This window comes from Haematobia irritans, chromosome 3, assembly GCF_050003625.1.
Source record: "Haematobia irritans isolate KBUSLIRL chromosome 3, ASM5000362v1, whole genome shotgun sequence".
NCBI classification, from domain to species: domain Eukaryota; kingdom Metazoa; phylum Arthropoda; class Insecta; order Diptera; family Muscidae; genus Haematobia; species Haematobia irritans.
In genome coordinates, this window is record NC_134399.1 from 137,364,271 (window position 1) to 137,391,282 (window position 27,012).

At 32.6% G+C, this 27,012-nt stretch overlaps 1 protein-coding gene and 1 long non-coding RNA gene across 4 annotated transcripts in view; one reads left to right on the top strand and one right to left on the bottom strand.

Annotated features, from left to right (window-relative positions):
- The window catches only part of LOC142228041 (synaptic vesicle glycoprotein 2B-like), a 72,206-nt gene continuing 45,194 nt past the window's right edge, over positions 1–27,012 (bottom strand). Inside the window, exons 1-8 of one of the 3 annotated variants that reach the window (XM_075298323.1) lie at positions 16,614–16,865; positions 16,082–16,219; positions 8,455–8,556; positions 8,043–8,367; positions 7,127–7,487; positions 907–1,215; positions 493–782; positions 1–425 (exon numbers count right to left, since the gene is read on the bottom strand). In XM_075298323.1, coding sequence (XP_075154438.1) covers positions 221–425; positions 493–782; positions 907–1,215; positions 7,127–7,487; positions 8,043–8,367; positions 8,455–8,556; positions 16,082–16,097 — 1,608 coding nt within the window. In that variant the 5' untranslated portion in view covers positions 16,098–16,219; positions 16,614–16,865 and the 3' untranslated portion in view covers positions 1–220. Of the gene's footprint in view, positions 426–492; positions 783–906; positions 1,216–7,126; positions 7,488–8,042; positions 8,368–8,454; positions 8,557–16,081; positions 16,244–16,613; positions 16,866–27,012 lie in introns of those variants that run through there. The other 2 variants (XM_075298322.1, XM_075298321.1) reach the window with 2 other exon arrangements.
- LOC142229679 (uncharacterized) lies at positions 25,916–26,237 on the top strand. Its single transcript, XR_012720459.1, has 2 exons — positions 25,916–25,985; positions 26,048–26,237. It is a non-coding gene; the product is annotated as an uncharacterized LOC142229679 (long non-coding RNA).

Sequence of the window (27,012 nt, forward strand, 5' to 3'; positions counted from 1 at the left end):
AGGTTTTTGGATATGAATACGTATTTATTCCGTGTCAACTTATAGTTGTAAAATACAATTTGTTTCTTTTGTATGTGTTTTCTTATAAAAAATCTAGCTAATTTGAGGCAAAAAATATCACTAAACTTAAGTATCAATATTTAAGTATCTAATGGTTTACAACCCCCTCCCAACATTTAAAATGCTCCATATAAAAAAGAGAGAGAAAAAAATGATTCTCTTAGGCATTTTCTGGCGTTGATTGTGTCTTTTCTGAAGAAATACTTCTTGGTAGGAATAAAATTAATAGGGCACACGATAACATGGCAAAGCAGGAAATGTAGAAAGTCATCTCACAATAGTTAGCCACCAGGGCTCCAACAATATTTGTACCCACAACACTGCCAATGCGACCCATCATTAGGGAGACGCACATGGCCATGGCTCTGAAAATAGTAAAGATAAACTCATTTTAGAACATTTACAATTAATCTATCAAAATCGAAAATTTACCTTAACTGTGTGGGATACAGGTCTACCGTGGCTGCACCTAATACATTAATGGAAATTCCAACCAAAAATAATACCACATATAATATGGCCGATACTGAAGTATATGGAATCCAAACAGCGGCAAGACCACATGAACTACAGAATATTATCATTGTGACCATTATTACAAGTTTACTAACTCGATTTATAATCAATGTGATGATGGCAAATGTTGAGACATAGAGAATTTCCATAAGCAGTGAATACATATATGTTGTATTCTCCAGTTTATCTGGACAATCGGCGATGGTCTGTAAAAAAATTAGGAAAAAGTTATTTCAGAGTATCCTTAACTTTGAAAATAATTTGTAATTTGGATAATATAAAATTCAGATTTCGCATATAATTTAATTGAAAACAAAATCTTCTACTTACCGAATTATCTACTTTATCATGCTTATCGTAGACAATCATGCATAAATGTCTATTTTGACCTGGATGATTCTTCATAAATTCACCCATGGCATTGACAATGTACGGGAACCACATATATAGGCCATTGGTAATGACATAAAGCCAAAATTGTGTGGTACAAACAATAAGAGTAGATCGTAAATATTTTCTTTTAAATAGGGGTACTGTTTGATTCCACATTGTGGCCAAAAAACTGAATATGCTATAGGAGCCTTTGTCTTTAGTTACAACGACTTCACTATTGTCCTCTTCGGATAGAAGGTGAGGGATCTGGAAATACATAAAAGTAAAATTTTTAATATATATATATTTAAAAATTTTTATTAATATTAATAACAAACATTATGTGAAAATTATGTCGTTGGACTAAGGTGAAGTGTCCTTAATGTAAACCATTCACAGTTTTCTATTTGATATTGAAGATAAAAGTGAATTGGTTCGTCAATGTATATACTAAAAAAGCATGCCCGGTTCCAAAGATTTTGTCTTTATACTAATGATTTTGGTATTGATTACTAGCAAAAGAAGCAGAGAATTGAAGTAAGGACAAATTTAAGACACAATTCTCTTTTAAATTTAAGTTCTGCGTATTTGATTTTAGGAAACAAAGTTTAATTTATTCGTTTTTTTTTCAGGTTTTTCAAAGTCGTTTAAAAGCACGCGAACGGCAACTTAAATTTTTCAAATTCGGACTCGACTACAAGTACAAATTGAGATTTGTTTCAAGTAATTAAAATAATGTGTTAACAAGTAAGTAAAGTAGAAAGTCGGGCGGGGCCGATTATATCATACCCTAAACCACCATTACAGAATTAGTAATCATAAGCATTTGTGGGGTAACATATAGGTCTGGGAGATAAACCGCAGTTGCATATTTAAGAAAATTAAGGGGTACATGTCTATGGGTGCTTTGTGTCAATCTGACTATAGCTCATAGTCAATGTTGCCACACTGAAGAAAATATTGTCGTTAGGTCAAAGATTTCATGTCTTTAAAATACGAATGCAAATTTTGCTTAGCATAGAAGACGCATTTCTCTAGTATAAGGGTTTTTTTCCTTGACCAAAGGTCGATAAACTTTTCAATGAAGTCGTATTGTCCTTATAATTAAGTGATTTGATTTAAAAATGGATATCATAATATGAAAGAAAAACGGTTTGGGCTAAGGTAAACTTGACTTTAATAATTTAGAAAAAATCTTTAAATTTAATGAAATTGTCTTTAAATTTGTTGTCTTTTTGCATCTTGACTACAAAGCAAAAAATCGTTCAAATATAGGACATGTTTTTCAACACTTTATTTTAAAGACTTTTTTACTTGAAACACAGCATAATTTCTACTAGAAGTCGAGTCTTAATTTGGAAAATAAAGTAGTCGTTAACTTGTTTTTAAAGGACTTTGATAGCATATGAAGAAAAAAAGCTGAAAAAGCGAAAAATAAATATTTGCTTCCTAGAAGCAAGTACACAAAACCCGATTTTAAAAGAGAATTGTGTCTTAAAAGTATCCTTACTTGTATTCTCCGCTTCTTTGGCTCGGAATCAATACCAAATTTTTTAAAGTAAAGACAAAATCTTTGGAACCGGGTATGCTTTTTTTTTCAGTGCAGGGAAAATGTTCGGTTTACCCTACAAAGACAAAAAAAGTTCCCTATTTTCCTATACATTCCCAAACAATTTTTCCTACTATATTTTTCGTTAAATTTAAAAAATTTTACAAAACAAAAATGGTTCTAAGTACTCTATTATCTAAAAACACGAATATGCAACGTATATAACATAGAATATAAATTTGTATTACGACCACGGTTGCCACAGTTGGTAGAATTCTACCCAAATTAGTAATATTTTTTGTTAAATCTTTATAAAAATAAAATTTTGGAAAAAGTTTCTATAAACAAATTTTTGTGAGAAATTTTTCTATAGAAATAAAATTTTGAGACAAAATTCCACAGAAATAAAATTTTGAAAAAATTTTTTTAATATTTTGAAAAAAAATGTCTATAGAAATACAATTTTGACAAAATGTTCTATAGAAATAAAATGTTGACAAAATTTTCTACAGGAATAAAGTTTACAACACATTGTTAAAGATCAAGCCTTGCCGGCTTCTAATTTCCTCCTCTAGAGCCACCAAAATGTAAAAATTATTACAAATTGTGTTGAGTGAAAATGTCCTACATTGTGGCCCTACGTCCCTACAAGACGCTAAATATTAGAAAAACTCTACATATAGGGAATTTCCCCTACTTCTAGCAACACTGGCTGTGTTGATATTGCACCTACGGAGTTGGTATGCCACTAATATTAAGCCCATTATTAAAAACGAGAAAATCGTTAAATTAGTGTGGGTAATAAATACAAATTTGTAAAAATCGAGCAATATTCTTATGTAAGAGCTACAAGTACGTATAAGTACGATCGGCTAGTACATCAAAATTTGAAATTTGAATAACATTTGTTAATAAATAAGAGTACTATGGCCAAATTTGGGAAAATCGAGCGAGGCATATATATGGAAGCTATATCTAAATTTGAACCAATTTGCATAATATTTTGCTGGTTTGATTAATACCACAAAAGGTTACCTTGTGTAAGATTAGAGTAAGATCAGTTAAGAAATGAGGCCTGTATGGTCAAACATAAGGTTATTAGGGGCGAATTTTTCAAAATCGGGTGATACATATATGGGAGCTATATCTACATCTAAACCGATTTCGATGAAATTTTGCACATATAGTTAGTGCTATAGAGGACTGGATCTAGCCAACTTTTAGTAAGATCGGTTAATAAATAAGGGTTCTATGGCCAAATTTAGGAAAATCGGGCTATACATATATATGGGATGATTTTTTGCACATATAGTTAGTGCTATAGAAGACTACATTCAGCCAAATTTGAGTAAGATCGGTTGATAAATAAGGGTCTTATGGCCAAATTTAGAAAAATCGGGCGATACGTATATATGAGAGCTATATCTAAATCTGAACCGATTTGGATGAAATTTTGCAGACTTGAAGGGCGATGGAAAAGATTAGCTTTTGGCAAATTTGGTGACGATCCGTTTGAAAAAAAGCGCAACGTGACCCCACTTGTCGAAATCGGGCGATACATATATATGGATTTATTCCATAGCGTTCGTCCTTGTGCCCAAAAACTCCCTGTACCAAATTTCATCAAAATCGGTTAATAATTGCGACCGGAATCCTGTGAACAACAAATACATGGACAGACGGACGGACACCAAGCGCTAGATCGACTCAGGAGGTGATTCTGAGTCGATCGATATAAATTTTATGGGGTCTAAAATCAATATTTCTGGTAGGCACATTTTTTTGGCCGATCAAACTTATTATACCCTGACCACTATGTGGTTTAGGATATAAAAAGTCTCCTATTTTTAAACGTTTTCTTGCTTTGTAGTCAAGATACAAAAATACAAAAAATTTAAATACAATTTCATTAATTTTGAATAATTTTTCACAATTATTAAAACTAAGTTGACCTTAGTCAAACAACATTTTTTTTTAATTTTACGATACCCAATTTAAAGTCGAATCACTTAAATATAAGGACCAAACGACTTCTATGGTAAGCAAAATTTGGATTCGCATTTTAAGGACGTGAAATGTTTGGCCTCACAGCATTATTTTTTTCAGTGTACCTATTGTACACTATACGCTTCTTTGTACACCTATTGTACGCTTCTTTAAAACAAAGTTAACAACAAATTTATTAATGTAACAGGGTATTATAATTATTCATCGATATAAGTCTCACGTCCAACATTTTAAGCGGATCAGATGATGAATTAGGCTTGGGGATATTCAAGAGGTCAAATCTAGAGCTCGAGAGTGAATACAAATATTAATAACCGAATTATAATCGGACCGACGTTTACAAATTTCTATATCGAAGTTTTCAAGTAGAAACTAAGCCATCAGGGATCAAATCGGGGATCCGTCTAAATGGGTGCTATATCTTATTCTGGCCCAATATGAACAAAGAATGATATATTATTATGGACCGAAATGACTTTTTTGTGATCGTGTAAAACCTCACGAGCTCTCACATATATTCTATATTCGGATCGATATGGCCCATTTTCAATAAATATAAGTAGAAGGCCACGTGAAACGCCAATAAATAATTAAAAATTAAACAGTACAAATTATAGAAATTTTTCTAGCATATTTTTAGGAGGAAACTAATAAATGAATGTTATTTCCACTATCATGACCACAACTTCATGCGATTTCACCCCAATTAAAAATCATATTAGAAATTTATGGAAAATACATTCGATTGGAGGGAACTAATTTTCTGTTTGGTCACATTAAAAAAAAAAGAGTTTTTGAAGCTTTATATTTACAAACTTTACCACCAAAAATATTCCCTATTATAATGATTTAGAATAAATTGGCCTAAAAGTAATTTTATTTGCAATTTAAATTGTAATTAATCAATTAAATTTTTCAAAGGCTCTTCTCGTTTTAAATCCTACTAGAGCTTAGAGAAATATTAAAAAATTAAGGATTATTGGGGACGGCTGTATCGATACTATTTGAAATAATATTTTTTTTTACAATTTTGGGATTATTTGTTTGGCTTGAGGTCATGAAAAATGCTGGTGTTAATATTTTTCATTACTTTTTATTGGAATATTGCTGTTCTGGGATATTTCGATACACCATCGGTGATAATCTTCAGCGCGATATTATATTTTACAAAGTAATAGACTTTCTCCTTACAATGCTCATGGCTACTTTTTTTTCAATATAATTATACCCTTCACCACTACTGTGGTACAGGGTATAATAAGTTTGTGCATTTGTATGTAACGCCAAGAAGGAGTAATCATAGACCAACCTTTTAGTATACGGATCGGCTTAGAATTAAATTCTGAGTCGATTTAGCGATGTCCGTCTGTCTGTCTGTCTGTCTGTTGATGTATTTTTGTGTGCAAAGTACTGCTCGCAGTTTTAGTCCGATTGTCCTAAAATTTGGTATAGGGTCCTGTTTCGGCTCAAAGACGATCCCTATTGATTTTGGAAAAAATCGGTTCAGATTTAGATATAGCTGCCATATATATTTTTCACCGATCTGGTCATAATTGGCATGTATATCAACCGATCTTCCTCAAATTCCGTACATCCGAATATTTTATGAGTCTCGAAAAACTTGCAAAGTATCAGCAAAATCGGTTCAGATTTAGATATAGCTCCCATATATAGCTTTCGCCCGATTTACACTCATTTGCCCACAGAGGCCAATTTTTTGCTCCGATTTAGTTGAAATTTTGCATAGGGAGTAGAATTAGCGTTGTAACTATGCGTGCCAAATTTGCTTGAAATCGGTTCAGATTTGGATATATCTCCCATATAAAGCTTTCGCCCGATTTACACTCATATGACCACAGAGGCCAATTTTTAACTCCGATTTAGTTGAAATTTTGCACAGGGAGTAGAATTAGCATTGTAGCTATGCGTGCCAAATTTGGTTGAAATCGGTTCAGATTTAGATATAGCTCCCATATATATGTTTTTCTGATTTCGACAAAAATGGTCAAAATACCAACATTTTCCTTGTAAAATCGCCACTGCTTAGTCGAAAAGTTGTAAAAATGACTCTAATTTTCCTAAACTTCTAATACATATATATCGAGCGATAAATCATAAATAAACTTTTTCGAAGTTTCCTTAAAATATTTTTTTTTTACTAACATTGTGTTCCACCCTAGTGCATTAGCCGACTTAAATTTTGAGTCTATAGATTTTGTAGAAGTCTATCAAATTCTTCCAGATCGAGTGATATTTAAATGTATGTATTTGGGACAAACCTTTATATATAGCCCCCAACACATTTGACGGATGTCATATGGTATCGAAAATTTAGATCTACAAAGTGGTGCAGGGTATAATATAGTCGGCCCCGCCCGACTTTAGACTTTCCTTACTGGTTTTCTTCTAAAATAATTCCCAAGTCGAATGTCGAAATATGTTCATGACAAGGTAATTTAATAAATTAAATATTATACATGTAAATAATAAATAAGTTATGTGTATTATTTTTTGAGTAAAATATATATGTATTAATTAAATTATCCTTGAAACTTTTATTTCATAAAATTTAATTCACCGCCTCATTGTTATTAATTTAAAAAGAAAAACGTTTGCACTTACCTCCAACTTATCCTTGCCGCCATTCATTCTATACATTTGCTGCAATACTTCTTTTGTCTCCTCTTCCTTGTTCATCGAAAGTAAAAATTTAGGGCTCTCCGGAAGGAAATACATGGCAATGCCACAAACCAAACCGGGTATACCACAAACAATGACAAAAAGACGCCAGGGCTTATAAACCAAGCCGATAAAGGATAAATCTAAACGCCATTCTCGATTTATAACAGAAAAGGAGATGAAAGGCATAAACATGGCACCAATGGCAAATATAAACGATGAGATCATCATAACTTTGGAACGTGTGCGATCAGTATGGAATTCGCTAATATATGCATAAATAGTGGCCGAAGCACCAGAGACACTAGAATGACAATTGGAATAAGAGAGAGAATTTTATTTTGGTTTACCGTTGGCAATGTTTTGCTCAAACTAAATTTCGTTTCGGAGGAAAGAATTATTTTATTGAGTATTTGAGTTAGTTTGGTCCTGGTAATGAATTTATAGGAGATTCCTTGGATCTGTGGGAGCGATTACTGTATTGAGTACGATATTGGTTAGTTAAGACAAGCGATTAAAATTTACCTATTCGCGCGAATCGTAACCAAGACATATGTGAAAAAATAAGAACATTTTTATTCACGCAAATACACCCAAAGAATACTTTCCTCCGGAACAAACGAAATTTCCTTTTAATGTAAATCAGTTTCAGTAAGAGCAAATAAACCCGAATTTGTTACAAACTATGCAACAATTGCCTCTAATCTTTTTTATTTGCTTTCAACAAAAATTTGTTAGCTTCAAAAGAAAACTTTGTTTGTCTAAAATGTTGTTCCTCAGAAAAGAAAACTCTTCTTTCAGTGTACATCTTGTTAGGATTTCTAGATATTTTAATCAAAAATTGAATATTTATACTTACAAAATGCCATTGATAAGTCTTAGCACCAACATGCTCCAGAAATTGGTTGCAAAACTGGAGATTACCGTCACAACAAAACCAGCTATTAGAGTGGGTCGTATTACACGCCTTCTACCCCTGGTATCGGCTAAGAATCCCCATAAATGGGAACTAACAATCATACCCAAATATCCAATAGCACTTAGGAAGCCCTTACGAGTATTTGTTAATTGAAGATCACAGTGAGCAACAGGCATGTAAAAGGCCACAGCGGATGTTTCCAGCAGGACATTGGCCAATACAAGGCCCGAAATTATAATTATAATGTAATTAAATTTTCCATAGTCTAAAAGCAGGAGAAAGATGAAGAATATTAAAGTAACAATATTAGGAATATGTCTTTAATGATTTTTTGGTTGTTATTGTAACCTACTTGTTCTCTCCAGAGCTTCTGAGAATGTGATTGCATCTTCGAAAGCTTTGAGTTTACCATTCGTTGTGTCATCGGTTTCTTTTGGAGTCTTAACGGGAAGTACTGAAATTAAATATACAAAACAATAACTGTTCAATAATATTGTGGTGGGTATTACCAAATCCAATATTGATTATTTTATAAAAAGTCAAATCAATTTCAACATCAATTATTTTTTACAAAACATGGGTAAATTATAAGATATCTAGTTTTATATCAATTTCAAATTAATTATAGGGAAGATTGATGGATGCATATTCAAATGCAGGTAAAAGGCAAATAAATAATCTAATGGATTTCAAGTTATGGTAAAATATTTGTTGGAGTGTTAGGCACTCATATGAATGTTGAATTTAAAATCTAAGTTTAATTTTCAAAAACATCGCGGATGATATTCAATTTCCCATATGTTTAAGCCATATGCTCAGCCGTAGAAAAAAAATGTTAATTCAATTTTTTTTTTATTAATATATAAACCGTTGTCAAAGAAATAGTTAACGAATCTAAAAAAACACCAGACAGACTGCCTAATAAAATTACTGTCTAATATAATTATATATAATTTTATTAGACAGTGTTTAATAAAGGGTGATACGGTCAAAATTTGGTCAAGGGAAAACGCGTGTAAATCGGTGAAATCGTTTATTTAAAAAATCAAATTAAATTTCTTTTTCAAGTTCAATTAGTATAAAATTCAGGAAAAATATTCAGTTAGGCTTTCGCTTTTCCAAATCCGAATTGCCGGGCCTCACGCTTGACACCTGCCATCAGATTTTGTACAGCCACCTTGTCCACCTTCTTCGCCGCAGAAAGCCAGTTTGCCTTGAACTGCTGCTCGTCCTTAGCAGTTTTTTGGTCTTCTTTAGGTTCCGCTTGACAATAGCCCAATATTTCTCAATTGGGCGGAGCTCTGGCGTGTTGGGAGGGTTCTTGTCCTTGGGAACTACCTGTACGTTGTTGGCGGCGTACCACTCCATGGCCTTTTTACCGTAATGGCAAGATGCCAAATCCGGCCAAAACAGTACGGAACAACCGTGTTTCTTCAGGGAAGGCAGCAGACGTTTATTCAAACACTCTTTCACGTAAATTTCTTGGTTGACAGTCCCGGAAGCTATGAAAATGCTGCTTTTCAAGCCACAGGTACAGATGGCTTGCCAAACCAGATATTTCTTTGCGTACTTGACAGTTTTATGTGCTTGAAAATATCTGCTACCTTTCCCCTTCCTTTTGCTGTATAAAACTCCTGTCCCGGAAGCTGCTTGTAGTCGGCTTTGACGTAGGTTTCGTCGTCCATTACCACGCAGTCAAACTTCGTCAGCATCGTCGTGTACAGCCGCCGGGATCGCGCTTTGGCCGTCGTATTTTGTTTATCATCGCGATTTGGAGTCACTACCTTCTTGTAAGTCGATAGTCCGGCTCGTTTTTTGGCTCGATGCACGGTTGTAGACGATACACCCAGCTTATTTGCGGCATCTCGGAGAGAGAAGTTAGGGTTTCGCTTGAAACTACCGGCAACTCTCTTTGTCGTCTCAGCGGCTTCCGGTTTTCGATTTCCCCCCGATCCAGACTTCCTGGCTGTCGACAAACGTTCCCCAAACACTTTAATTACATTTGTAACGGTTGATTTGGCAACTTTTAGCAATTTTGCCAGCTTTGCGTGCGAGTAGCTCGGATTTTCGCGATGCGCGAGCCAAATTTTGATACGCTGCTCTTCTTGCTTGGACGGCATTTTGACAACTGAAGAGTGAATTCCAAACTCAAAATAGGAGCAACATTCTACACACACACACCTTCAAAATGAGGGGTGTTCAGGTTTTTTAAATGCAAAATTGAAAGAAATATGTCAAGTTTATATTGACCAAATTTTGACCGTATCAACCTTTATATTAAAATTCCTAAAAATTTGAATACAATATGTAACATAAATCCTAAATGGACTAAATTTTACACATTTTTTGATACAATAATTCAAGAATTTTTCTACTTGATAATTTGAAAAATATGTAGTTAATAAAAACTTATGAGGACTATGGTCACACTGGGCAAATATTTGACAGAAATCAAAAAAGTATCCGTCGCCACAGCCAAACCAGCTAACATTTTTCGCTCATATTGGATATATAACATCATGGCAGGATTATTTTCTAAAAACGGTATACAGATTTTCGGAAAATGATTCTGGAAAAATGTTTGACACTAATTTTGGTCAAATATTTGCCTAAATAACATAATGTGACCATAGCCTTAGAATGCGTCCGACAAAGCTAATTACCACTGTTTTACTGGCAAAAATGGCGCTTTGCTCTTCGCTTCACTCCAGAACCATATATAACAGGTTGGCTGATAAGTCCCCGGTCTGACACATAGATGGCGTCGCTAGTAGAGGTGTGCACGTGACACGAAATTGTCGTGACTCACGAAAATTTTCGTGATTCGTGTGTCACGCTCATGACAACAGCGTGAGTGTGCGTGAGCGTGATTAACAAAACAAAATGTCGTGCGTGAGCGTGAGTCACGAAAATAATATCTTCGTGAGTGTGCGTGACTAACGAATTACACTCACGACAATATTCCTGCTCACGAACATAAAACGCTTAAGAGTTAAATTCAATTACAATTCTAGTGACACCTGAGATGTTAAGAGTTTAATAACACTCTCGATTTTAATAATGCTCATGTTTTCAGACACTTCGGTAAGGTAAATTAATTATGAAATTATTCGTGAGTCACGATATTTTTCGTGATTCACGGTATTTTTCGTGAGTCACGGTATTTTTTGTGAGTCACGACGTTTTCGTGCGTGAGTGTGCGTGAATATAAATTTTCTTTTCGTGAGTGTGCGTGAGCGTGAGTCCTACCAAAAAATATCGTGCGTGAGTGTGCGTGAGTATGATTTTTCTGTCGTGAGTGTGCGTGAGCGTGAGTAAACTATTACTCACGTGCACACCTCTAGTCGCTAGTATTAAATGCATATTATTTTTATATAGTACCAACCTTCAAATGATTCGTGTCAAAATTTGACGTCTGTAAGTCAATTATTTTGTGAGATAGAGCGTCTTTTGTGAAGCAACTTTTGTTATTGTGAAAAAAATGGAAAACAAGGAATTTCGTGTTTTGATAAAATACTGTTTTCTGAAGGGGAAAAAATACGGTGCAAGCAAAAACTTGGCTTCATAATGAGTTTCCGGACTCTGCCCCAGGGAAATCAACAATAATTGATTGGTATGTAAAATTCAAGCGTGGTGAAATGAGCACGGAGGACGGTGAACGCAGTGGACGCCCGAAAGAGGTGGTTACCGACGAAAACATCAAAAAAATCCACAAAATGATTTTGAATGACCGTAAAATGAAGTTGATCGAGATAGCAGAGGCTTTAAAGATATCAAAGGAACGTGTTGGTCATATCATTCATCAATATTTGGATATGCGGAAGCTCTGTGCTCACATTTGACCAAAAACAACAACGTGTTGATGATTCTGAGCGGTGTTTGCAGCTGTTAACTCGTAATACACCCGAGTTTTTCCATCGATATGTGACAATGGATGAAACATGACTCCATCACTACACTCCTGAGTCCAATCGACAGTCGGCTGAGTGGACAGCGACCGGTGAACCGTCTCCGAAGCGTGGAAAGACTCAAAAGTCCGCTGGCAAAGTAATGGCCTCTGTTTTTTGGGATGCGCATGGAATAATTTTTATCGATTACCTTTAGAAGGGAAAAACCATCAACAGTGACTATTATATGGCGTTATTGGAGCGTTTGAAGGTCGAAATCGCGGCAAAACGGCCCCATATGAAGAAGAAAAAAGTGTTGTTCCACCAAGACAACGCACCGTGCCACAAGTCATTGAGAACGATGACAAAAATTCATGAATTGGGCTTCGAATTGCTTCCCCACCCACCGTATTCTCCAGATCTGGCCCCCAGCGACTTTTCCTTGTTCTCAGACCTCAAAAGGATGCTCGCAGGGAAAAAATTTGGCTGCAATGAAGAGGTGACCGCCGAAACTGAGGTCTATTTTGAGGCAAAACCGAAGGAAATTTTATTCACTGATAACAAAGCATTCGTAAAAAAAAAAACAAAAACCGAACTAAAACCAAGTTTCCTCAAATTTAGTAAGATTTCTTATAAAATGATAATTCTGACTTCCTTTACTATAGAAAGCTTATCATACATATGAATAACACTTGGCATAGAAAACTATTTTAGTTCATTCGTACTAAGAAGTATTCAATCCTTTCAAAACTTAAGGAAACACACTGGTTAGAATATAGGAAAATTTTCTACATTTCATTTATCTACCTGTAATCGATGGTTGTTTTTTTAGTTGGAATCGCGTGTTATGGTATACTGAGAGATTGTTAAAAATAATATAGTAAATTAATATAATAAAAAACAAATAAAATATATAAAATATTTGTTAGTTTAAATTGAGAGTGAGAAAAATGTTCGTTTTTCAGTATAACAACCCCTTCAATCAACTTAATTTTGGAATCTTCAATTATCAGGTAATATTCAGTGACGCTAACCTTTTGTGAAAAATTGGTTTAGGATTTTTTTGTTAATATTTGTAGGTATTGAAATTGTAAAAGGTGGACACAATTGCTAGGCAGCAACTTTTTCAAAGTGAAAGGTACTAGAAGAAAGAAAATGTGTTTTAATATTTCAAGGTCAGTCGATGCTGTTGATTCTAAATAAATATATTTAATATATTAATAAAACATGTCTTTTATTGAAGAAAAAATTGCTTATATAAATACATAAAATTGTATTTAAAAACGAAGGTAAGCAGTTCTAAATTTGAAGTAGAAAGTTTACCACAAATATGTAAGATTTGTCCAAATGAATAAAAAAAGTTCAATAAAATCATTCTATATATGAATTCAATTCAGTTAAATTTGTTCATTCTGTAGTATAGTTGTACATAATTATGTATAATTATATATGTTAACTAATATATGGAATGTATTCCACCTAATTTCTACGAAAATCATATCGTTCAAACAAATAAAAATGTCTTTGGCGCTATACGAAGTTCAACTTTCTTCACAATGTGTTAATTTTAACTTAAAGAAGGGGTCACTTTTTTCTGGGTGTATAGTCGTTGTATCGCTCTTGAAGGGAACTATGTTGAATAATAACAAGTACATACGGCCGCAAGTTCGGCCAGGCCGAATCTTATGTACCCACCACCATGGATTGCGTAGAAACTTCTACGAAAGACTGTGATTTAGTCCATACATGGTATATATTAGACAATAAAGTTATGTATAGTTAAGTCTACAAATAATTACGAATCGATATGGACTTTTTGTATGTAGAGAGCAAGAATTGAAATATGGGGGTCGCTTATATGGGGGCTATATACAATTATGAACTTGATATGGACCAATTTTTGTGTGATTGGGGATCGATTTATCTGAGGGCCATATATAACTATAGACCGATATGGACCTAGTTAGGCATGGTTGTTAACGACCATATACTAGCACAATGTACCAAATTTCAACTCACTCGGATGAAATTTGCTCCTCCAAGAGGTTCCAAAACCAAATCTCGGGATCGGCTTATATGGGGCTATGTACGATTATGGACTGATATGGACCACTTTTGGCATGGTTGTTAAATATCATATACTACCACCACGTACCAAATTTCAAGCAGATCGGATGAATTTTGCTTCTCCAAAAGGCACCGGAGGTCAAATCTGGGGATCGGTTTATATGGGAGCTATATATAATTATGGACTGATAGGAACCAATTCATGCATGGTTGTTGGATACCATATACTAACATCACGTACCAAACGGCAAGAATTTTGCTCTTCCAAGGGGCTCTGGAGGTCAAATCTGGGGATCGGTTTATATGGGGCCTATATATAATTATGGACCGATATGGACCAATTTTTGCATGGGAGTTTGAGTTTGGTCTTCCAATAGGTTCCGGAGGTCAAATCTGGTGATCGGTTTATATGGGGGTTATATATAATTATGAACCGATGTGCATGGTTGTTATAGACCATATACTAACATCACGTACAAAATTTCAGCCGGATCGGATGAAATTTGCTTCTCTTAGCGGCCTCGCAAGCCAAATCGGGGGATCGGTTTATATGGGGGCTATATATAATTATGGACCGATGTCGACCAATTTTTGCATGGTTGTTAGAGACCATATACTAACACCATGTACCAAATTTCAGCCGGATCGGATGAAATTTCCTTCTCTTAGAGGCCTCGCAAGCCAAATCGGGGGATCGGTTTATATGGGGGCTATATATAATTATGGACCGATGTGGACCAATTTTTGCATGGTTGTTAGAGACCATACACTGACACCATGTACCAAATTTCAGCCGGATCGGATGAAATTTGCTTCTCTTAGGGGCCTCGCAAGCCAAATCGGGGGATCGGTTTATATGGGGGCTATATATAATTATGGACCGATGTCGACCAATTTTTGCATGGTTGTTAGAGACCATATACTTACACCATGTACCAAATTTCAGCCGGATCGGATGAAATTTGCTTCTCTTAGAGGCCTCGCAAGCCAAATTTTGGGGTCCGTTTATATGGGGGCTATACGTAAAAGTGGACCGATATGGCCCATTTGCAATACCATCCGACCTACATCAATAACAACTACTTGTGCCAAGTTTCAAGTCGATAGCTTGTTTCGTTCGGAAGTTAGCGTGATTTCAACAGACGGACGGACGGACATGCTCAGATCGACTCAGAATTTCACCGCGACCCAGAATATATATACTTTATGGGGTCTTAGAGCAATATTTCGATGTGTTACAAACGGAATGACAAAGTTAATCCATCCATCCATCCATCCTATGGTGGTGGGTATAAAAACGAATTTTGACAAAAAAAATGTGTTTTTCTTTGTTAGACCGGGGACTTCTCAGCCAACCTGTTAATACCGGCATTATAAATTTATTAATTTATGACTTTAAAACATTCTGTTTTTCAAATTTCATAAAAATCGGGGAGCTATGGTTATATCTCAACCGATTTAGATGAAGTTTTGCAGATTTGGTCGATATTACAGAAGATTATTTTGTGCTAAATTTGAGTAAGATCTGTTAAGAAATGAAGGCATTATGGTTTTATGGAATTAAATTAAATTAAATTTAAATTAAATTTGATCCGATTTCTTTTTCCAAATTCAATAGAATTCGTCCTTGTGTGCAAAAAACATCATGTGCTACACCAAATACATGTACACAGAAAAAATTTTCACGATCATTTTTCTAATTAAAGTCTTAATTGAGTTTGTAAAAATATTCAATTAAAACTTTAATTGATTCAAAAAATTTTAATCGAAACAAAAATCAATCACAAGAATTAATATCAATTAATTTTTTTAATTGGATCAATTAATTTTTTAATTGATACTATCATTTCTGTGATTGAAGATATTTCAATTAAAAATTAATTGGATCAATTAATTTCGTGATTGAAGACAAAAAATATTTTTTTGTGTTTACTGAAAATGAATTTTTTAATTGGTAATACTTCGTGTCAGCCTATACATTAAAACCATGATGTAAATTTTCGCTTATTCCTTGGGATCACTTACCTGATTTAATTGCCATCTTTAAAAATATATATATGTTTGTTAAACAATGAGATAAAAGTTTATTGGTCAAAGGCTATATTCTTCGAAATTGGGGATTATTCTATTCGTCATTCAAATATCACAAAGATCTATGAAAAACTGTTCACAGATTCAAAAAAAAACCTGAGAAAATCATAAATAATCAAGTTTTAGCTATTGTAACGATAAAAACCTTACAATAGTAATTTTTTTTCATATGGATCTGGGATGCAGTTCTTATGTAGCATTTTCAAATTATGAGAAATTAATGAATTGTTTTCAAGCCCAACAATTTTTTTTAATTGAAATCGTTATCACAATTTAAAATTTCGTTTGTGATAAAATTTATTGAATTTTTTTTTGCGAAATGTGAAGCTTTGTTCACCCAAGAAACTATCAATAATTGCTTATCTTAAAAATTTTTCAATTAAGAGAAAAAAATATTTATAAATTTTACTGCTTTTTCCCATTGATTAAATATCGATCCATATCAAGTATGTTTGGTACATCATACCAGTCTCATTGTTTGAAAACGTTTAAATCTTTTGAAGATGTGCGAGTTGTTTAATTGTGCTTTGTGAGATGTTTGTATTATTCCATATTGATTTATCCGAAACAAAATTTGTAACACTTTCTGTTTTGTAATGATTTTATTAATATTTAAATAGCCAACATTATTTTAATTATCGAAACACTTAATATTTAATCGATTCTCAACGAATGGCAACAGGCCATTTTCAATGCCACCACTAAACTGACTGAAATTAAGACAAAAATCAGGCGTATATATAAAGAGAAAATTTTTATTTGATAAAATGCTAAGCAAACATGGTAACAAAAGGCTTAGGGTTTATTATTTTTGTAATTATGATAGGAAATCTTAGACATTTCTATACTTTTCTCATAAAACTGGCCCTAAATTAGAACAGCAGCCGTAGAAAATGACAGATAAAAGTAATAAAATAATGTCATATAATTACACTGGAAACAAAAAGTAGGAATTGAAAAAGGAAAATATAAAGATACCATATAAATTTAAAAAAAAGTTTGGAAAACGAATGTCGCCAAAGTTGTTCCTTTGCTACAGTTTTTTTTTTTAATTTCCTCGAAAAGTTCAAACTTTTATTACCAGAAAAAAATACAAAATTATTATTTTTGCGATAAAAAAAATCTTTAATCCTAAATCGCAATTCATTTCGATTATGTCAAGCACCGTTCTTTCAGAGTTCTTAAATAAAATACATTTTGAGGTTTGGTAATAAAATTCCTGAATTCCGAATATTCCTTCGACATCTTGTGAAAATTTTTGGAATATATCTAAAATGATATATTTGAAATTCCTCTACACCGTGTGAACTATGCTTCCCACAGTCCGCTGACGCGTGTGTTTTTTTACATAATTTCTATTCACTTAAAATTTCAAAAGAAATTTGGGAAAAACATAGAGTTAAGCATTTCGAAAAATGATTTCAAATTATATTTCGCTACTAAATTTAGTTAAAACATAATTTATAAGATTATATATGTATTCATCATAGTCTGTAAGAAATTTTTGTTCTAAAGACTGAAATAAATAAATAAAATAAAAAATTACACTATTTATATATTTCCGTTTCCAAAAGTTGTATTTAATACATCGTTAGTAAAAAAGGGACCAACTAACGTGGTTTGTTTACCTTAAATAATGTTTCTTTAAATCGACGTGTGCCAAACAATCTGGTGTATAAATGGAAATACTTGACGCATGTCTTGCTTGTCGATGACAATATGATTTAACAGGTTGGCAAAATTCGTTTTTATTATTCAACATAGTTCCCTTCAAGAGCGATACAACGATTATAACGACCTTCCAATTTGTTGATACCATTTTGGTAGTACTTCTTCGGTTTTGCCTCAAAATAGGCCTCAGTTTCGGCGATCACCTACTCATTGCGAGCATCCTTTTGAGGTCTGAGAACAAGAAAAAGTCGCTGGGGCCAGATCTGGAGGATACGGTGGGTGGGGAGCAATTCGAAGCCCAATTCATGAATATTTGCCATCGTTCTCAATGACTTGTGGCACGGTGCGTTGTCTTGGTGGAACAACACTTTTTTCTTCTTCACATGGGGCCGTTTTGCCGCGATTTCGACCTTCAAACGCTCCAATAACGCCATATAATAGTCACTGTTAATGGTTTCTCCCTTCTCAAGATAATCGACAAAATTAATCCATGCGCATCCAAAAAAACAGAGGCCGTTACTTTGCCAGCGGACTTTTGAGTCTTTCCACCCTTCGGAGACGGTTCACCGGTCGCTGTCCACTCAGCCGACTGTCGATTGGACTCAGGAGTGTAGTGATGGAGCCATGTTTCATCCATTGTCACATATCGACGGAAAAACCCGGTTGTATTACGAGCAAACAGCTGCAAACACCGCTCAGAATCATCAACACGTTGTTGTTTTTGGTCAAATGTGAGCTCGCGCGGTACCCATTTTGCACAGAGCTTCCGCATATCCAAATATTGATGAATGATATGACCAACACGTTCCTTTGATATCTTTAAGGCCTCTGTTATCTCGATCAACTTCATTTTACGGTCATTCAAAATCATTTTGTGGATTTTTTTGATGTTTTCGTGGGTAGCCACCTCTTTCTGGCGTCCACTGCGTTCACCGTCCTCCGTGCTCATTTCACCATGCTTGAATTTTGCATACCAATCAATTATTGTTGATTTCCCTGGGGCAGAGTCGGAAACTCATTATCAAGCCAAGTTTTTGCTTCCACCGTATTTTTTCCCCTTCAGAAAACAGTATTTTATCAAAACACGAAATTCCTTTTTTTCCATTTTTTTCACAATAACAAAAGTTGCTTCACAAACTAATTGACTTGCAAACGTCAAATTTTGACACGAATAAAAATAATATGCATTTAATACTAGCGACGCCATCTATGGGTCAGACCGGGGACTTGTCAGCCAACCTGTTACATGGTCCAGTGGATAGTATGTTGGATTATAAATTTCATGATCTGCTGTTTGTTTCTCCGTCTGGACGAAATGTAACTAAAGAAAATTTATTAATAACTAAAAAACCACGTGGAAGTGAGAAAATATGTGGGAAGATATACCATAAAATTCAACTATTTTTACATCCTGTAAAAGATGTCCACATTTCTATACACACAAAAAAATTTTTTTTGTATTCAATCACAAAATTAATTGATTCAATTAATTTTTAATTGAAATGTCTTCAATCACAGAAATGATAAATAAATATAATGAAAGTTAATTAAACAATTAATTGATCCAATTAAAAAATTAATCGATACTAACATATAATTTTTGTGATTGATTTTATGTTTCAATTAAAAAATTTCTTGAATCAATAAAAAATCGCTGGTCTACGATTTCGTTTGAAAGGAAATAATATTTTTTTTTTGCGTGTATACATTTATAAATATTTATATTTATTTTTCTAATATTTTAGATAATAAGAGAGGTGGAACGAGAAGAAATCCTAAGTATCATCATTTATAAAGATGGACCTTTGTGCGATACGTATGTCTTTAACAAACAACGTAGAAACTATGAGTTTGTGATTTTTTTGATGTGGTGTAAACTTATAAAATTGCTAACAAGCGGACAAGCATCAGATAAACTTAGTTAAATACGCCATCACCGAAGAAGTTCATTATACGTAATATTTTTGTTTGATTTGAAACTCTCCTTTAAATTAAATTAAATTGATAATTAATATTAGGTTTAAAATATAATAATAAAGTTGAGTTTTTTGATTTAGTTGAATTAATTTAAATTCGTCTACAAGAATTATTACCAATTTCACACTGACATGTGTCGAATGAGTATTATAATTAATGAATTTAGTGTAATGTTACCCAATTTATTAGAATTTAATTTATTTTAGGATAATTACAATCAATTAATTTATACAACTTATATATTTCAGTTTAAAGTACATCAAGTACATTACATCATTTAAATTTAATTTAACTTAAGATTATTTAATACACACTGTTAATTTAATGTAATCGTTTTACCTTATGACGCATTTTAAGTTATATTTGAGCTTCTTATATATCAATAAATAGTTAGAAAAAAATTTTATGAGCCCAGTGCAAATATTACAGTTTCACCGAATCACGTTTACATACATTCGTCTTCGTTCGTATATTTTCCAAACATATTGTAAAAATCTTGTCATAAAATAATAAAACAAAAACTTAAATAGAAGTGCATATATTTTGAATTATTCCCTAGTAAAGACATTATTTTTTTTCTATGATAGAAATAACGGTATGTAAATAAATTAAAATACTAAAACAGTATTTTACAGTATTTTTCTTGATCATATTCTATGGAAATGGGTTTACATTACAACAGGGAATGTCATAAGTCGAGATAAATAAAAAGGTAATGAAATTTTGCTTCGAAATTAAATAGATCGTGATAATTCATGGTTTTCTGTTTAAATTATAAATATAAAAATACATATAGCTTCTAAAATATATTAAAAAACGTTGACATTATACGCAAGATTATACAACCAAAATTTCCAAATGAAAAAATTACACAATATTAAGAACAAATTTCTATAAAATAGATACAACTTAATTAATATCAGATTAAATTTGATAAACTCATCTTTGAAATTTGTATCCTTCCGTTTAAGCATTAATGTATGTAATCAGATTAAATTTGATAAACTCATCTTTGAAATTTGTATCCTTCCGTTTAAGCATTAATGTATGTAATGTATTATTTTTGCTTTAATTAAACTGAGCTTTTAAATCTTTCCACACCCTCAAAAAAAAATCACTTCTGTAACATATACCCCAAACACATTTTACTTCAAGCATATATATTCTCAGGATTGGTCGAAACAAAATATTGTTTGTATTGTTCAAACATATTATGTTTCACCTTAGGGCATACACACGTAGTAAAAAATTTTAATGAAATTTTCTTTGTGTGGATATATATTTTAAGGCGCCAATTGGTTACCTCCATTATTTTACTTGCAGCATACTTTCTAGGTCTCTCTTTCTAAACACATATTTGTTTAAAGGCTATTTCCAAATTAACATATGTTTGCATCTAAGCATATTATATATACAAACATTTTATGTCCCAAACATAATATGTTCTAACATATTAACATATATGTCCCAAACATGTATAATGTTCATAAACATTATTTGCTTGCACTTAAAAATGTTGTGTCAAAAACTTTGAGTTCCAAACATTCTTTTTCGTCCGTGCATTAAAGATAAATAAAAAGCTTCTAAATTAGGCAAATGCTTAATTTGACGATATTGCATCTTTGGTTTATAACACCAGAAAACAATTTTTATTCTTTTTTTCAAACATAATATGTTCTAACATATACATATACACTGAAAAAATAGTGAACCCACCAGGAAGAAAACTTTCGGTTAATTTTAGAAAATTTTGAATATTTGTAGAAAATTTTAACTAAACAGTATTACAAACGTTGGCATCACGCCGATGTCATAAAAATAAGTAAATATTTTTCGACAAATGCAAGAAAATTTATTAGACATAACTAAGTTTTTGTACTTGTTAAAGAACATTTTGTAGTTTGAAGGAAAAACTTGGACTTCAAAATTGCAAGAATGTCTTTAGTGACATACGAAGTTCATGATGGTCGCATTTTTGGTAAAATTTGCAAATTTAAGAAAATTCTGAACTATTTGGTGGAAGACAAGAATTTAGTTAATCTTTATGCTCCATTTGAGTATAGTTTTTTCCTCGCTTTTAGTTAATTTAACGAACATACACAAAAAATTATTAGAGTAAAGGAAACTTTCTCCAAACATAATAATTCCATGAACTAAAATAAAGTTAAATTGGCTTTAGTGAAATAGAGAGTTCAAATTTTTTTGAGTGTATGTCCCAAACATGTTATGCTAGTTTATGAACATTATATGCTTGCACTTAAAAATATTGTGTCAAAAAATTTGAGTTCCAAACATTCTTTTTCGTCCGTGCATTAAAGATAAATAAAAAAGCTTCCAAATTAGGCAAATGCTTAATTTGACGATATTGCATGTTTGGTTTATAACACCAGAAAACACTTTTTATTCTATTCGTGACTAGTTTTGGTAATATACTATATCTTTAGAGGAAATGAAAAATTCGATAAATGAGATATGAAACCTAATTCAAATTTTATAAAACCTTAATTTAAAATTGGGTTGTTTCCTGAAAATATATTTGCTTTAGAGAAGTCGCATTCTTGTCGTCTAACCTGCATATTTTGTCAAATTCTCCGTCTATCATCCTTATAACCACACTTCATATTTACACACTTTTAAGGATAATTGTTTTTAATGCAGTGTATAACATGTGTCTTAAAATTTTGTCATTTTTTTATCTAAAATACATTTTTTCGGTGTATATATCAACATATGTGAAATTGTTCTTCTAATTATTAATATCAATCGATAATTGTTTATCAATGAATCTGCGTTTATTTATTATTCTTTATAATTTATAAATATTAGTAGCACTAACAACAAACCATTTCTTGAACAAATTCAAAACAAAGAAAAACTCACGTGCTTGCTAAAAATAAAACTGGCGTGCGTCTTGGTTGAATTGGTTCTTCAAAAGACAAAAAAAAAAAAAAAACAATCTTAGACGGGAGCATACTTGTATATATCTGCAATTGTTTGAAGACTACCAAATGTGTGATATTAGGATGTATTAAAAAGAACTCTTTCGACCAGTATAGTTTAATATTTCATAACTATTTCGCCATGTTCCGAACAGCAAAGATATGAGTGTAACATATATCGAAAAAAAAATTATATATATGGGAGCTATATCTAAATCTTATTTCAAACATTAATAGGGTTACGTTCTGACCCAAAACACATACTTGTGCCAAATTTGAAGTCGATTAAACTAAAACTGCGACATAGACTTTGATTACAAAAATGTGTTTACAGACCGATGGACGGACGAACAGATGGACATTGTTAGAAGGTCTCTGAGTGAGATGATCAAGAATAACAAAAACAAGTTGTTCCGTCTGTGTAGTTAAAATAAAGAACATCTTTGGGAGGACATTTTTGGAAGATGTGCCTTTAGAACAACTTCCAAATTTTTTTGCTGGGTTTCTCTATTATCATATCAACGTGGTTTATTGACTTTTGACCACTTTTTTTCTGAAATACATACTACTTTTGGAAACGGAAATAATAATGTACTTTTACATATATTCCAAAAATGTTCTCAAGGTTTCGAAAAGATGTTCGGCATGTTACATTTTTACTACCAACCCTTGAAATCTATCTTATTTAAGACATGAAGCCAGATAACAGTGCTAGATGTAAGTGAAATTGATAGTTCTTTTGGAATAAAAATATACGTTTTATTACGAAAACAAAAAATCTTTAACAAAAATTTACGATACCCCTCAGGGCCGGCCCCTGAATCGATCTAACCATGTCCGTCTGTCTACACGAACGAAAAAGACTGTTTTTCATATGTTTGGGTGTAATAATTATATGTTTGGAACTCAAATTTTTAATACAATCACCCTTATTCCTGAAGTCGCCCTCGCCGTCGCTTTTCGTCAGTCGCCACTAATTGGTATTCCGTTCGTCGATATATTCTGCTATCGAAGAAAATCGGTAATCCTGCTGTCGCTTTTTATCGCCAACATCGTCGCTTTTTGTCGCCTTTAAATTTACCAGCGACGAGTTTAGTGTTTAATTTTTGATAATTGATGATGAATTTAATTGAAAAATAAATGTAAAAAATGGAAATTGGTAAGAGGTAAAGTGACTAATCGTCAACAATCAAATGGGAACAACAAAAAAATGGGAACAACAAAAAAATGGGAAAAATCAGTATATATAGCAGTTATGAATGATCCTTGGACACAAAATGTCAACGTCGTTCCAATTGTATATGCCGGATGTTGTTATTGTCCTAATGTAGACATCTAAATCATTTCCCGAGTCAAATTTATCATTTATTTTGATTTTCCAAGTCAACATTGCAATCCAAACAGCATTTTAAACGCAAACAGCATTTTAAACGCAAATAATTAAAATTCAGTTTTGCACATCAGCTGATTGTTTTCTTTCACGATGATCCTTGTGCCATTGAGCGTCGTCGCCATTTTTGTAGTTTTGGAAGCTTTAACTGTCCTCGAATATATACCCACATTTTTTCCGCGTCAAATTAAATTTTTTTCTTGATTTTCCGACTTAGAATTGCGTTAGAAATAAAAATATTTTAAACCGAAAAAAATTGCATTTTTTTTTACACATCAGCTTATTGGTTTCTAGTGATATCGGCCTTTTATTACCGAGTATTGTAATTGGTACAAAAAGCAATCGTCGTCGTCGCCGTCGCCACTTCGCAGGAATACCAAATGAATGACGAGACGACTTAAAAGCGACAGACGACAAAAAGCGACGGCGAGGGCGACTTCAGGAATAAGGGTGAATATTTTTAAGTGCAAGCATATAATGTTCATAAACTAGCACAACATGTTTAGGACATATATGTTAATATGTTAGAACATATTATGGTTGGTACATAAAATGTTTGTAAATAAAATATGCTTAGATGCAAACATATATTAATTTAGAAATAGCCTATAAACGTATATGTGTTTAGGAAGAGAACCCTAGAGAGTATGCTGCAAGTAAGATAATGAAAGTAACCAATTCGCGCCTTACAAATATATCCACATAATATGTTTGAACAATACAAACAATATTTTGTTTGGACCAATACTGAAAATATATATGCTTGGGGTATATGTTACAGAAGCGATTTTTTTTGTGGGTGTATGAACACATTTTTGTAATCAATGTCTTGGTCGCAATTTTAGTCTAATCGATTTCAAATTTGGCACAAGTATGTATTTTGGACCAGAATAGAACCCTATTTTGGAAGAAATCGGTTCAGATTTAGATATAGCTCCCATATATATATTTTTGGCCGATATGCACATATATAGCCCCAGAAGCCAGAGTTTTGCCCTAATTTGCTTTAAATTTTGCACAGGGAGTAGAATTAACCCTCTAATGCCCAAGCTTTATTTAATAAGGAAGCTTTTAGTAAAACACACCTTAAGACAACAAAAATGGGCCAAATAAAAAGAAAACTTATTTGAAACTATTCAATAGGCTTTGCAGCATATGCTGAATTTTACTGTATAAATTTTTCTTGCTTAGTTCTCTTGCTTTTGTGTCGTTAACATTGAAAATTTAATCAGCTGGCAAAAAAATTGGGGCATTAGAGGGTTAATATTGTAACTATGAATGCCAAATTTGGTTGAAATCGTTTCAGATTCAGATATAGATAGCTCCCATATATATGTATTTCTTATTTCGGCAAAAATGGTCAATATACCAACATTTTCCTTGTAAAATCGCCACTAATTCGAAAACTTGTAAGCATGACTTAAATTTTCTTTTACTTCTAATACATACACGGATGAAAAAGACTGTTTTTCATATGTTTGGCTATAAACATTATATGTTTGGAACACAAATTTTTAAACACAATATTTTTGAGTGCAAGCATATAATGTTCATAAACTAGCATAACATGTTTGGGACATATATGTTAATATGTTAGAACATATTATGTTTGGGACATAAAATGTTTGTAAATATAATATGCTTGGATGCAAACATATATTAATTTAGAAATAGCCTATAAACATATATGTGTTTAGTAGCTTGGAGCGCTATTTAACAGGGAGCGATATTGAATTAAGTTGGTGGTTGTTGCTTGTTATTACAAAATTAACATTTTATTTTTCCTTGGGCAATTGATAAGCTACTTCTTTGATCCTTACAAACTGTGTGGTCCGCTGTTCGAATCCCCGTCCGGCAAAAGGTAAAATTAAAATAAAAAAACCATACAATTGAATAATTTCTTCTACAATGTTTGTATTACAGAAAAAGGTGCTAAGAACTAAAAAATCTCGTGGAAGTGAGAAAGATGTGGGGGAATATACAATTGGGCAGAAACAAAATTTTGAGCATTCAGGTCGAAAACCTATGTTGTTAGCACCTATATTACCTGTTTATTTTCATAATTCATTATGATTGTAAATATATAAATAAATAAATAAAATTTTGAGCACAATATTGTTTGGGAGAATTTTTTTTAAGCATATAATATTTTTGGGTGCAAAATGCTTCCAAACATATTATATGTTCACATAATAACATATTGTTTTTTGGAAGACAACATTATTGAATTTGGATGCAAAAATACAAAATGTTTGGAACTTAGACTACCCAAACATATATTGTTTAGACCAATATGCTTTCAAACATATTATATATTGGAAGAGATCAAACATATAAATGTTTGGGCAATACCCAAAAATGTATATGCTTGAAGCAAAATATGTTTGGGAGTATATGTTACAGAAGCGATTTTTTGTGAGCGTGTAGCTATCGACTTAATTTAGCACCAAATATTATAACTTTTTCAAGAATGGGCAAGAAAAAAAGCCCAACCCCGTGCGAGAGGAAGATAATATGGGAGTGTTATAAAAACATAAAAATAATGCAAAAATCACAAAGATTTTAAACTTTTCAAGAGGAAAAGTGAATAGTGCAATACAGTATTAAAAGAAAAATGGAACATTTGAGAATCTACCTTGTATAAAGCCAAGAACAACTTCTTCAGTCGATGACAGGCGATTGATAAGGTTAAGCAAGTCGGACCCATTTTTAATTTCTACAGAAATCAGATCACAAATGGAAGAGTATCATGGTGTAAAAATATCAGCACAAAAAGTCCGTAGACGTTTGCAAGAAAATTCGTTGAATGGGAGAATAGCGCGACGTAAACCAAATGTGTAAAAGAAAAATATTAAAGCAAGATTGGAATTGACAAAGCAGCATTTTCA